At 38.0% G+C, this 13,663-nt stretch overlaps 1 protein-coding gene across 1 annotated transcript in view; it reads left to right on the forward strand.

Moving 5' to 3' along the window:
- The first annotated feature begins 366 nt into the window (after window positions 1-366).
- The window catches only part of pth2rb (parathyroid hormone 2 receptor b), a 92,964-nt gene continuing 79,667 nt past the window's right edge, over window positions 367-13,663 (forward strand). Inside the window, exons 1-2 of the mRNA XM_036561071.1 lie at window positions 367-495; window positions 6,422-6,524. Of these exons, the coding sequence (XP_036416964.1) occupies window positions 367-495; window positions 6,422-6,524 (232 nt within the window). The remainder of the gene's footprint in view (window positions 496-6,421; window positions 6,525-13,663) is intronic.

Raw genomic sequence — 13,663 nt, forward strand, 5'->3', positions numbered from 1 at the left:
TCTCTGTCTCTCCTTGTCTCTCTGTTTCTCTCTCTGTCTCTCCTTGTCTCTCTGTTTCTTTCTCTCTCTCTCTCTCTCTCCTTGTGTCGCTGTTTCTCTCTCTCTCGTTTGCTTGAAGTCATGCACATTCGTCACCAAACTCCGACCATGGCGAGGTGCTTTGGCTTTGCCTATTTCACTTAACCTCCAGCTTCGTTTACGAACGCCGTAGGGCATTTTGGAGCGAGAGAAACGCCACAAAACTCTCCTGGACCTGCCCGTTGTTTTCTCTCAGTTTAGCGTCATTTGGCTCTAAATTACCACCAAAACAGGACTGTATTGGGGTCTTTGTGCGTTTTGGCCAAACCGTTGCCCGCTGCTGTGCGGATGCTGCGGTTTCAGAGGGGAGATCTGGGAGAATTCAGCGTGTTCAGCATGGTCAGCATGGTCAGCGTGCGGGCAGCAGCGCTCTGGATCTGCGTTCAAGTTTCCTCCTGGAGTTCAGTTGCAGCGCAGGTGAGGAGAGCCTTTCTTATTCTTTTACAGCTCCACCGAGCTCAGCGTGCCGAGCCCCCTTGAGTTTTACAGAAGAAGCTCGAAGTCACTTATTTGGACTCTCTCTCTCCCTTTCTCTCTCTCTCTCTCTCTCTCTCTCTCTCTCTCTCTCTCTCTCTCTCTCTCTCTCTCTCTCTCTGTCTAGCGCTGTTTCCGCAGCTGCGAAGTGACACACTTGGGGTTTTTTGCTAAATTTGGAGCCCCTAAGGTGACATGGTGATTATTTTAAATTAAGACTTGGCAAAAAATTACTATACTGGGGACACAGATTACTAAATTGTGGCCAGGAATTGCTATATTGAGTACATAAATTTAAATGGAGGCTATGAATAACTATATTGAATCCACAAATTAATTTATTGAGGCTTCCAATTACTATATAGTGACCACCATTTTTTTTTCTATTGAAGCCAGAAATTTCTATATTGAGGCCACAAATGAATAAATCAAGGCATCAAATTACTATATTGGTGCCACAAATTTGTATAGAGACCACAAATTACTACATTAAGGCTTCGAATTACTATATTGAGACCACAAATTTATATATTGAGGACAGAAATTTGTATATTGAGGCCACAATTTAATATTGGAGGCTACAAATTACTATATTGAGACCACAAATTAATAAATTGAAGCTTCAAATTACCTTATTGATGCCACAGATTTCTCTATTGATACCACAAATTACTATATTTAGGGCAGAAATTACTGTATTGACACCACAAATTAATATATAGGGGCTATGAATTGCCACAAATTAATATATTGAGGCTTCCAATTACTATATTGAGACCACAAATCACTGCATTAAGGCCTCAAATTACTATTTTAATGCCACAAATTTCTAGATTAAGGCCTCAAATTAATATTTTGAGGCTTTGGATTACTATATTGAGACCACAAATTTCTATATTGAGGCCACAATTTAATACTGGAGGCTACAAATTACTATATTGAGACCACAGATTAATAAATTGAGGCTTCCAATTACTATATTGATGCCACAAATTTTTATACTGAGGCCACAATTAATATATAGATGCTATGAAATACTATATTGAGGCCACAAATTGCTAAATTGAGGCAACAAAATAATATATTGAGGCCACAGATTACTATATTAAGGCCATAAGTTACTGTATTGTGGCAACGTATTAATATATTGAGACCACAAATTAATCAATATTAACTTTTGGCCACTTTTTTTTTTTTTTTGATAATTACCATGTCATCTTAGGGGCTCCATACCTAAATGTAGATCTGCATGTAGCAGTTTAATTTGAGCAAATTTAATGGTATTCAGCCTAACAATGATGCTCTAGAGAGGCTAATAAGTTAATATTAATAAAAGGCAGAATATTAAGTAAGTAAGTGTTAAGTAACACAGTGCACTAAATATTGGCTTTACTGAAGCTACCAGGTGTGATAAAGGCAGAATAATGATGCTGTAATGAGACTGATGATTAGAAGCTAATGCCAGCCTGGAGAGATAATGACACTTAAACAATAAAAACCTCATGCAGGCATGTTTTATGACTATGCTGAAGTCCAAGACCATGCATTATTTATTTATCTGCCACAACAGCCATTAATGCAAGCTGTTCCTTTTTAAAACAGTGTGGAAAAAAAGCAGAAAATTCCTTTCATTTTCTCCTCGCTTATGCTTGAATTATCTTATATCTAATCTCCTGGACAGCAAATAACTTAATGTACTTAATGTACTTTACCTGACTGTAAATTATATAATAAAATAATAAAAAATAATATAAAATAAAATAAAAACAATAATAAAATAATAAAAGGTGGTCTCTGACTTTTTTGCACTGCTGTTATTGTACCGTATTCCATTGCAATGTTTTGCAATTGCAGTTGCATTGATTTAGTCATGAAAAGTTACAAATGTGTTCTGTTCCTCTTGGACAGTGTACATAGTGTACCTTTTGAACTCATTTAAAAATACACATTTAGCCTATAAGTGCCATTTTGTACCTGTAAAGGTACGTTTACATTCCTGGTACCTTGAGGAACAGTACACTACCCCTTTTTCTGACAGTGTATGTGATCATATTGGAGTGCGTTCTCCTTTAAGCCTCTATCCTTTCATTGTATGTCTGTTATGCATTTAGACTGAATGAATGGCTGGATCACTGCTCAGAAAATCAGATTACTTTAGCTGTATGATTAGTGGCTCACAGTAGGCTCAGTGATCAGAGCATAATTGTCAAGATACATTCGCCAGAAGTACTTTGTATTTGAACTTCCAGGTGACATCACTTAAAACTGTATTCCTGGAGATCTGCGTTACTGTGGAGCCTGGTTCCAACCAGAATCTACTCTAGCTAATTAACTTCCTTGATTGACCTATTATTCAGGTATTAAGGGATTATTTTGGTGAAAATTAAATTATTGTCTACCAAATACAGCAAATGTAATCAATCAGACAAGGCATGTTTGGTGTCTGAAGTCCACTGGAGCTACAAGGCTAATGAAGTAAGTATATAATCCAGCTGCCAGCATTGTGTAAACTGAATGCTTAAATCACACTTGCCCGTAATTGCACTTAGTTTGTGAGTAATGTCAAATAGACTTGCTTATATGGTTTCTGACACTGTACATACTATTTTCTGTAAAAAATGGACAAAAGTACAGACAAATTCTGGTTTCAAAGTGGCTGCTACATTTGTCCTTTTCTACAGATGACATTTTACAGATTTTTGTGTACATTTTCTAGATTTTTAAATACATTTTTATAGATATAGAACCACATAAGCAAGTCTGTTTGAGATTACTTAACAACTTGGAATGGTGTGAGGAAAGTGTTGATGATTTAGGCCTGCAGTTTACATGATGCTAATTGGTGAGCTGTAAGCTTTCATTACAGTCTTGTTAGCTTCAAAGCTCCAGAACTTTGTGCACCAAACATGTCTTGGCTGGTCAGGTACATTTGGCAGAACTTCCTTTAAACCTAAGCAGTAAATACTGTAAAACTAATGTGTAAGCAGTCATGAGAGTGAGGAATGGCATTCTGGAGCTGTCGTTGGTTCGTCTTGAAGTTTAAAGGGTTAAACATTCATGATTACATGATGGCACCATGAGCCAACATACTGTGTGCGTCACAACATATTGTGTGTGTCATAACTCTGAAATAGAACTTTTACAGAAGGAAGACAACATTCTTAACTTTAGCACAGTGCTGTGCAATAGTTAGACACCATCTTCCGTTTATTTAATCTCCAGTCAAAACAGTAACTAAGTACAAGTTATTCATTTTTCATGATACTTCTGAGGAGGTTGGATATAAGATAATTCACTTGCAGAAGGAAAGAGAAAGTCAAAGTAAAATGAGTTAAAAAAAAATAGGAGCTGATGTTCAAAAAACAATTAAAAGATATAGAGAACCTAACAATCATGCAAGACCTGGTAGACCACCTAAACTGTCACTATCTGTCAAGAAGCCTTTATTGAGCCATGAAAGAGGCATCAGTAAAGGCTTCATGCATTGTGGGTGATCCTATCATAAGTGGCAAGTGCTAAGTGCAGGCATGAATGGGGTACAATGCGTCTTAGAGACACATTATGATCCAGTCACTTGGGAGGTGGTAAGGAATGCATATGACCACATAACATTTATAGTGTGAATGCTAAAGTGTCCTGACGTTCTTTGACAGCCCCAGAGGACGGCCTTAATCAGGAAAGCAGCTGTGTATCTTCATTTTTTGCCTCCTCCACTGTTTTTTACTAGTTGTATTAGCAGTTCTTGTGTTCTAAACGTTTGAAACAGCCCTTTAATTTACACAAATACTATCTCGCAGTACATTGCTGTCTGACAACAAATGCAGCGAGAGACAGATGTAGTAAATGCAGGTGGCACCCTTCCTCCAGTCACGATCACTGGAGATGTTTTTGAGACACATGGAAAAGCCAAGTGTTATTGGCTACATGTCTCACTGTCTACTTATGACCGGATTTCACAAGATGGATGTTAATACCAAAGGCCTGAGATAAAAAAATATAAATACAAGAATGAACATTCAAACAAATAAGCTGCTGGTGTTCTCAGAACAATGAATTGTCCACTCCAGAGTCCAGAAATCATCGCTGAATGTGTTTGGGATTAATTGGATCGTGAGAGGCAGAAAAACATACACCTTCTAAGACTGAACTGCGGAGATGTGGAAAAAGCAAATCTCTTTGTAATAAAGGCAAAGGGTGGGCACTAGGGGTGGGAATCTCTAGGCACCTGACAATTCGATTTGATTATGATTCAGAGGGCAGCGATGCAATTATTAAACGATTATCGATGCATCTTGATGCATCTTTTTTTTCTATAGAGGATTTCTGTTTTCTCACTGTGTGAGGACTTGGTACTTTTAAAGCAAAGTATTTGTAATGATCCATAATGAATTTACTTCCAATATATTTTATTAATAGATCAAATGGAAGTGTTGTGGCAAGTGAGCTGGACAGCTCTCATTCACTGCTTTTGTTCGGAGCAAATGAGACGCTGCTGCCACTCACCTGCGATAAAATGTGCTGTTTCTGTGACATAAATTCTGTGGCATTGGGTGTCCACGAATCACGTTACAGCTATTCTACCCATTTTCTTCAGTGATTCCTTAACTTCAGTTTTTACAGTAGATGGTCTTAAACACTAATTCACCACGCTATAACCCTGAAGGTTGGCGTGCAGACTGCAGGTTACATACCAACGCAGAGAGTCTCGCCTAGCTAGTAGCTAAAGAAAAGGCAAAGAGAGGGATTTAAGATCAACATTTGGAGATGAATGGACTTATTCGCATTTATCAGAACCGCAGTTGGTTTCCTAGTATGTTAAATCTGCAATGAGAGACTGTCAAACACTAAAAAATTGCGAAGATGAAGTCAGCTTCGCTCTCGAATTCTCCCATTCCACCTTAAATGGTGCCGCATGGAACGGGTAAATTCAAACGAATAAAAAGCTGACTCCAGCCTTGTAAAACAGTCGAACGTTGAGAGACGTTTTACAAGAAATTATTCTACTTCTGAGGAAAAGTGTCCTGGCGGAGATGGGAGGAAAGCGGCTATAGCTAAAGCTTAAAGCAGAGTAAGGTAAATCTGCGTTTTCGTTCATATTTTTTAACCTATACTAGGACATTAACACATACTGAGACATACTGGACATTAAATGTTGTGGCTCCCAAGGTGGTTTGATTTTTGTTGAAAGGACAAAATGGCTCTTCTTAACATTTGAGTTGTGACTCCTGACCTAACCTGACTTTTAATGCAGAGGGAGCCGGTCGGATTTCTCGCTCATCCTGTTGTGTTTCTGTTATGTGCCGCCACAGACTGTCCGGGCGCTGCACTTACGCACTTCCAAGTTCCGCTAACATTACGTTATAAATTAAATATTTAGAAAATCGATTTTTGACATTTGTGAATCGATTCAGAATCATCCGATTCAGATGTCCGCATCGCGATGCATCTAAGAATTGATTTTTCCCCCCACCCCTAGTGGGCACAATAAATACCGAAGTAAAAGATATGTAGTGTTAAAGCTTTTGTGTAATTTTCTGTTAAATGAAAAATGAAAAAAAACTTAATAGCTGTTTTGACTGATTTGATTTAACCTCTTAACATTCCAGGCTTATTACATACAAAGGCTGCAAAGGGACTTCAGTGCAAACTAATGTAGCTATCTTAGCATATAGAAATGTGTAATTAAACTTTGGGCCTTGTTTTGGCTTGTTAAGGGGTTAAAAAATTAAGGGTGGTCTCTGATTTGTACCAGTTCTGTTGGTCTATTCGTCATGAAATGCTCAGCTTGTGTTTTCAAATGGTGTGAAAAAATGGAGTTACAAGATTTGAATATGACAGTGATGAGACGTGGTCTGTTCCTTGTCCACAGCAAGTAGACCCTGAGGTGGGACTCACAGCACAAGAACAGGTTCTCCTGCTGTATGACATCAAACTCCAGTGTCTCCAGAACATTTCTGAACACGACCCTGCAGGTAGGCCATTCCACCCACACCTCCCTTTCGCCTCCACATAGACCACTGTATGAAGCTGTAGGCTTTCGTTCATAATCTCTTTATGTGGATCACTGAGATGCCCAAACCACATGAGTCAGTACATCAGTGCACTGTGGATACGATGTATGGACATCCAGCAGAACTGATGAAAGATTTTATTGCTGCTTGCTTCCAACACCAGGACAGAGTGTAGGCCAGAGGTTGATCTGATGTGTTTGTAAAATTTTGATTGGTGAAGAACATTGCTATGGCGCAACTGTTATTTTAGACTGTTATTAAACTGTTTTTTATTGCAGGAGACTTTATTGCTGCTTTTAACCAGCATCATTTCAGATTATCCAAAAGGCTTGAGGAAGCCATTTGCCACAACTGTGAAAAGGAACAGCCAGAGGTTAATTAAGAGGTTTTGAATCAATGGAGAACATTGCTGTGTCTCATCTGTTATCATCTGTTATATTGCTCTGACACATCTGAATAAAAAAAGGCTATTTTGCTTTAATAAGGCCAGTTACGCTGCGAGTGGGGTGAGGTTGGGTATTGGAATCTTTGTTGGGCCTCCTTTAACACACTGATTAACGCTGATCATTCATGGCTAGGTACGATAACATAGAAAAGAGTAACACTAGTAACACTCACAAAGAACGGGAAGTACAATTTAAAAACAACCAATAAAATGAAGAACAAAGGAAGTTACAGAGTAAACCAATATGCAGCATACACATTTTAACTGAACAACCTTCAGCATTCAAAAATAAAGGAAAACTTTTAAGATCACCATGACATCTAAAGACAAAAAAAGGACAAATTACTACAGAAACAAACAAAAAACAGTCTTTAATTAAAAGCTCCTCATTCATTCCTTCAGGGAATAAACTTTTAAGATGAAAAATCCATAAGGATCCCTCTTTTTTCAAATGTGGTCAAAGTTATCTCCTCTATCTGTAAGTTGTTCAGCATGCTCAATACCCCCCCACCTCCAAATGAAAATTGAGAAATACAATGAACAGCTTCCTAAAAAACCTTGTGACTGGGTATCTCTAAAAAGGTAACTTTACAGGACAAGGAAAAAAGGTCTTAACTTTTAATGCAAGTCTATAGAGAAATAATTTTTCCAGGTGATTTTTGACCATTTCTGTCAGCCCATTCATCATAAAATTTTGAAACAACGTAAAGGGCAGCTGGCTTTATGTCAAAAACGAGAAAAATGGAGATACAAGGGTTTGTCACGACAGCAACAACATACACCGATCAGGCATAACATTATCACCACCTCCTTGTTTCTATGCTCATTGTCCATTTTATCAGCTCCACTTACTATATAGGTGCACTTTGTAGTTCTACAATTACAGACTGTAGTTCATCTGTTTCTCTGCATACTTTGTCAGCCCCCTTTTACCCTGTTCTTCAGTGGTCAGGACCTCCATGGACCCTCACAGAGCAGGTACTATTTGGGTGGTGGACCATTCTCAGCACTGTGGTAACACTGACGTGGTGGTGGTGTGTTAGTGTGTGTTGCGCTGGTCTGAGTGGATCAGACACAGCAGTGCTGCTGAAGAACAGAGTAAAAGGGAACTAACAAAGTGTGCAGAGAAACAGATGGACTACAGTCTGTAATTGTAGAACTACAAAGTGCCCCTATATAGTAAGTGGAGCTGATATAATGGACAGTGAGTGAAGAAACAAAGAGGTGGTCTTAATGTTACGCCTGATCTGTGTATATTTTAAACTTTTTTGGACCAGATGATTAAAAATAATATTTTTAGCTTATTAACAATACATTTAAAGTTTCCAACTGGAATTTTACATGTAAATACATCTATCTGTTTGTCTGTCTGTCTGTCTGTCTGTCTACCCATCCATCCATCCATCCATCCATCCATCCATCTATCTATCTATCTATCTATCTATCTATATTACACCCAGTACAGTAACAACCATAGTTTTAGGTAGTGTGGTAAAAAGCCTGGACTGGATTTGGAATTTTTTATTGAATGTTAACATATCATAAGCAAACCTTCCTTATACTTCCTCTCTTTAAACATAGCTATCATATCATTTCTATTTTTTTATAAACTTCCTCATCTTTACAGATGCTTTTGATTCTAGTAAAATGACTAATGTTTAGGCTCTTCTTAAGAGATACGGGCTGAAAATTTTGAGCATGTTAATAAGTATTTCTATTTGTAGGTTTGGTATGTGGAGATGAACAAAAGCTCGTTCCCCATTTTGATAACATAACATGCTTTAACCTTTAGCCATTAGTCTACATCAACATTCCCTAAGCAGCCCTAATGGATATTTTTCTACCTCCTACTCATAAATAATGGTGACCATTATCAAACAGATCATTTCAAACCTGCTAAATTACATATTACATATGGATTGTGAGAAGCAGAAAGTGCAACCAGCTTCTACGACTGAACTTTGGAGGTGTGGAAAAATATCCCTGCGTTTTCCAAAAATAATGGGAGCTGTAACAAAGCGTGGACAAAGCGAATACTGAAAAAACAATTTCAGTATTATATTGCAATTATATTTAATTGTTGAAGCTTGTGTGTAATTTTTTACATAATTTTAAATTTAAATAAATGAATGGCTTTGAATTTTTGTTAAACTGTTTCTGAAATTGTCCCCAATGGTAAAAAATAAATAGCTTAATAACCATTTTGACTGGAAATAACAGAAATGCAAGGGTGATCTCTGACTTTTGCACAGTGCTGTATATATTGTTGTTACCATGTTGCACTGAAAGTCTTCTTGGAAAAAGTTTATATGGGTGGCTCAGTCACTTTTGGCCATAATCCCTCTGGTGGTTAAGCAAACATTACTGCTTTACAGTACAGACAAATGAGCTGAATTCACAACAGTAGTATTGCTATTAATGAAAGCCATCTGTAGTGATCCTGTTCAGTGTTATATGAGTGTGAGAAATCTCCATGTGCTGACCGCATCATCTCCACTTGTGACAGATTACAAAATCAAGCCTGCTGTTTTGTGCCAGTGTCGCGTAAGTACGCTGGCATGACATGAGCAGAACAGATGGATCTCTCACTTAATGCTGCCACTCCTGTGAGAATTTCTCCCCACCAGATTTAAATTAGATTCTCCAGAATTACATACTGTATCTCTTAGACACATATTAGATACATATTGCCCTTGAATGCACTTTTTTGAGCCGCCTGCAGAGCATATATAAGATGGAAAGCAGAAAATTACTGTCAATTTGGGCTGGGGCATGTCGTCATATAATGCATCCAGACTGAATCAGTATGCAATGAATGGCTATTTGACAGGTTGAGAACTGAAAGTATGTTGTGTCACACTTTGCAAACACATTCTAATACCCATGTTGAAACACTGAGTATCGGCCACTATGAGTTGTTTTTATTTGAGCATCTATGCAACTATTCAAACACTCTACGACCCAAATAGAGCTGGGTATTTTTTGTAATTTTCAGATACTGATACTATTCCCATACCTTGAATTCAATACCAATACCGAACAGTATTTTTTAAGTAGAACCGCATTTCCAAAAAAGTTCACAATGTAAATAAAAACAAAATGCAATGATGTGCAAATCATTTAAACCCTATATTTGATTGAAAGTAGTACAAACACATCACATGTTGAAACCAATAAACTTTATTGTTGAAAAATATATGCCCATTTTGAATTTAAAGCCAACAACATGTTCCAAAAAAGTTGGGATGGGGGCAACAAAAGACTGGTAAAGTTGAGTAGTGCTAAAAAAAAACACCTGGTGGTTAATTGGCAACAGGTCAGCAACATGATTGACAACAAAAAGCCATCTCAGAGAGTCTTTCAGAAGTAAAGATGAGGAGGGGTTCACCACTCTGTGAAAGACTGCACAGGCAAATACTGCAACAATTCAAGAATAGCGTTTCTCAATATAAAATAGGAAAGAACTTTTGCTTTTCATCATCTACGGTACATAATGTCATTAAAAGTTTCAGAGAATCTGGAGAAATCTCTGTATGCAAGGGACAAGGCCAAAAGCCAGTATTTGCTGGCCGTGATCTTTGGACCCTCAGGTAGAACTGCATTAAAAACAGACATGATTCTGTAGTGGAAATCACTGCACGGGCTCAGGAAAACTGAAAACCACTGTCTGTGAACACAGTTTGTCGCTGCATCAACAAATGCAAGTTAAAACTCTAAAACGCAAAGAAGAATCCATGTAGAAACAAGATCCAGAAACGCTGCCACCTTCTCTGGGCCTGAGCTCATTTAAAATGGACTGAGGGGAAGTGGAATAGTGTTCTGTGGTCCGACAAATCAAAATTTGGAATTCTTTTTGGAAATCATGGACACTGTGTCCTCTGGGCTTAAGACCACCCAGCTTATTATCAGGGGACACTTCAAAAGCCAGTATACATGATGGTATAGTGGTGCATTAGTGCACATGACATGAAGACACCATTAATGCTGAACGATATATACAGGTTTTAGCAACATATGCTGCCATTCAGATGACATCTTCTTCAGGGAAGGAGACAATGCCAAACCCCATTCTGAGAGTCTGGGTGCTAAACTGGCCTGCCTGCAGTCCAGACCTGTCACCCACTGAAAACATCTGGCACATTATGAAATGAAAAATATGACAAAAGAGGCCCCAAACTGTTGAGCAGTTAAAATACTACATCAAGCACGAACGGGAAAACATTTCGCTTTCAAAACTACAGCAGTCGGTCTCCTCAATTCCCAAACACTTACAGAGTGTTGTTAAAAAAAGAGGTGATGAAACACAGGGGTAAACATGACCCTGTCCCAACTTTTTTGGAACGTGTTGTTGGCATCAAATTCTAAATGGGCATATATTTTCCAAAAATTTCTCAGTCTCAACATTTGATATGTTGTCTTTGTAGTATTTTCCTTTAAAAATATGGTTTACATGATTTGCATATCATTGCATCTTATTTTTTTTTACATTCTGCATAGTGTCCCAACTTTTTTGGAAATGGAGTTGTACCTTTTTTACAATTATGTCAAACAAGCCATGCAATAAGCAATTTATTCTCCTTATCATGGCCCTTTACATCAATCACTTCACCTAGATGCTGTACAAAGAAATGAAAAAATGGGAAAAAAATACTTCTCCTGTGGTGAAGCATAGTGTTATTCATTATCACTAATTTAATAATAACCTGACTGTAGAATCTGATAAACACTCAACTACTAAATATAGTGAAGAGGAAAATAAAGTACCTCTCCAACCAGTTAATTAGGCTGTAATCATTGTTGATGATAAACTTGGTAACTGCACCCCCTCAGGTGATATCTTTGACTTTTTTGCTATAATAAAAATAATTTCCCTGGGGACGACGGCACAAGCCTGAGAAGAACTGTCTCTAAAAAGGTCAAAGCTTTCACCTACAACATAAAAATCAATCGTAGTTATTAGGCTCAATTATGAAACCTGAAGATTTAGTATGTGAACCAACCAACAATTTCATTAAGTACACCTCCTTGTATCTACACTCTTTGTCCATTTTATCAGCTCAATTACCAGTTAAGTGCACTTTGTAGTTCTACAATTACAGACTGTCGTCCATCTTTTTCTCTCCATACTTTGTTAACCCACTTTCACCCTATTTTTCAAAGTCAAGACCCCCACAAGACCACTACAGAGCAGGTATTTGGGTGTTGGATCATTCTCAGCACTACAGTGCCACTAACGTGGTGGTGGTGTGTTAGATTGTGTTGTGCTGGTGCAAGTGGATCAGACACAGCAGGGCTGCTGGAGTTTTTAAACAGTGTCCACTCTCAAAAGCAGTAGCTCATCTGTTGCTACAGTTTATGTTGGTCATCCTCTAATCCTTCATCACTGATCACAGGATGCTTTTGGCTGGATACTTTTGGTTGGTAAACTATTCTCAGTCCAGCAGTGACACTGAGGTGTTTAAAAACTCCAGCAGCACTGCTGTGTCTGATCCATTTACACCAGCGCAACACACAGTAACACACCACCACCATGTCAGTGTTACTGCAGTGCTGAGAATGATCCACCACCGAAATAACACCAGCTCTGTGGTGGTCCTTTGGGGGTCCACTGAAGAACAGGGTTAAAGGGGGCTAACAAAGTATGCAGAGAAACAGATGGACTACAGTCTGTAATTGTAGAACTACAAAGAGTAATGAGAGTAGATAAGGAGGTGTACTTAATTAAACATGACATCACAGTCTGTTACAGTATGTACTACTATAGTATGAGCTATTTTGGAAAATTTGTCACAAGATTGGATGAGATTCCCAAATAGCCAGCATGTATTTGTCTGCTGGCTTGATAAGGTCAGCGCCCGCTGACTGTATGGCACTGGTGGTCAACACTCAGACTACCCAGATTATTCTCCTGCATACAAGTAGGACAAAAATGATACATAGTTTTTAAACAAGTTATTTCTCTCCTCAAACAAATTTAAAATGAACATAGCCTGTTATGTTAGAAAATAAAGACCAATATTAAGACCAACTGAGAAAAAAAAATGTCTAGACCTAATATAAAATGGCTTATTTACAAAATGAAATTAAGAAATGAAGAAAATATTAAATAAATTGGACTGTGAGTGGAAAATGAGCGATGAGAAGTGATATTTTGTCTAACACTCTGCTTAACCACTGGTGGGGTGCCTGTAAAACCCTGGGCTTAAAGCTAGTGGGCCGCCGGCTTTACTGTCAGCAGGCCAACACTGGCCCCTTTTCCTCTTGCTATCTGGGATTCATTATTTTTTCCCTTCATTCAATGCAGCATTTTCTGCTAATATTGACCTGATACTGATACCTCATATCAGATTGGTACCATCTCAAAATAACAGATGTCATGTTAATGATTTTTTGTTTTTCTGTAAAGTTACCATTTCAGAGACATGAGTTTTCCTTACAGCAGTGGTAATGTAATCTATTCAGAAAATCCATTTTCTTTTGCTGTGAAATTGGTGTTCAGGCTAACCGCTATGGGATTCGAGCATAATCAAGACACAGCAACCAGAAGCTATTGTTCCATCTTCCATCTGAAATGACTTAAATCTCTTAAACTACAAGCTTTTTATTCAGTTATGAAAGGAACAGTTTGGCACAAAGTCAAATATAAAAATAACAG

The sequence above is a fragment of the Colossoma macropomum genome, unplaced genomic scaffold (assembly GCF_904425465.1).
Source record: "Colossoma macropomum unplaced genomic scaffold, Colossoma_macropomum, whole genome shotgun sequence".
In the NCBI taxonomy this organism is placed as follows: Eukaryota; Metazoa; Chordata; class Actinopteri; order Characiformes; family Serrasalmidae; genus Colossoma; species Colossoma macropomum.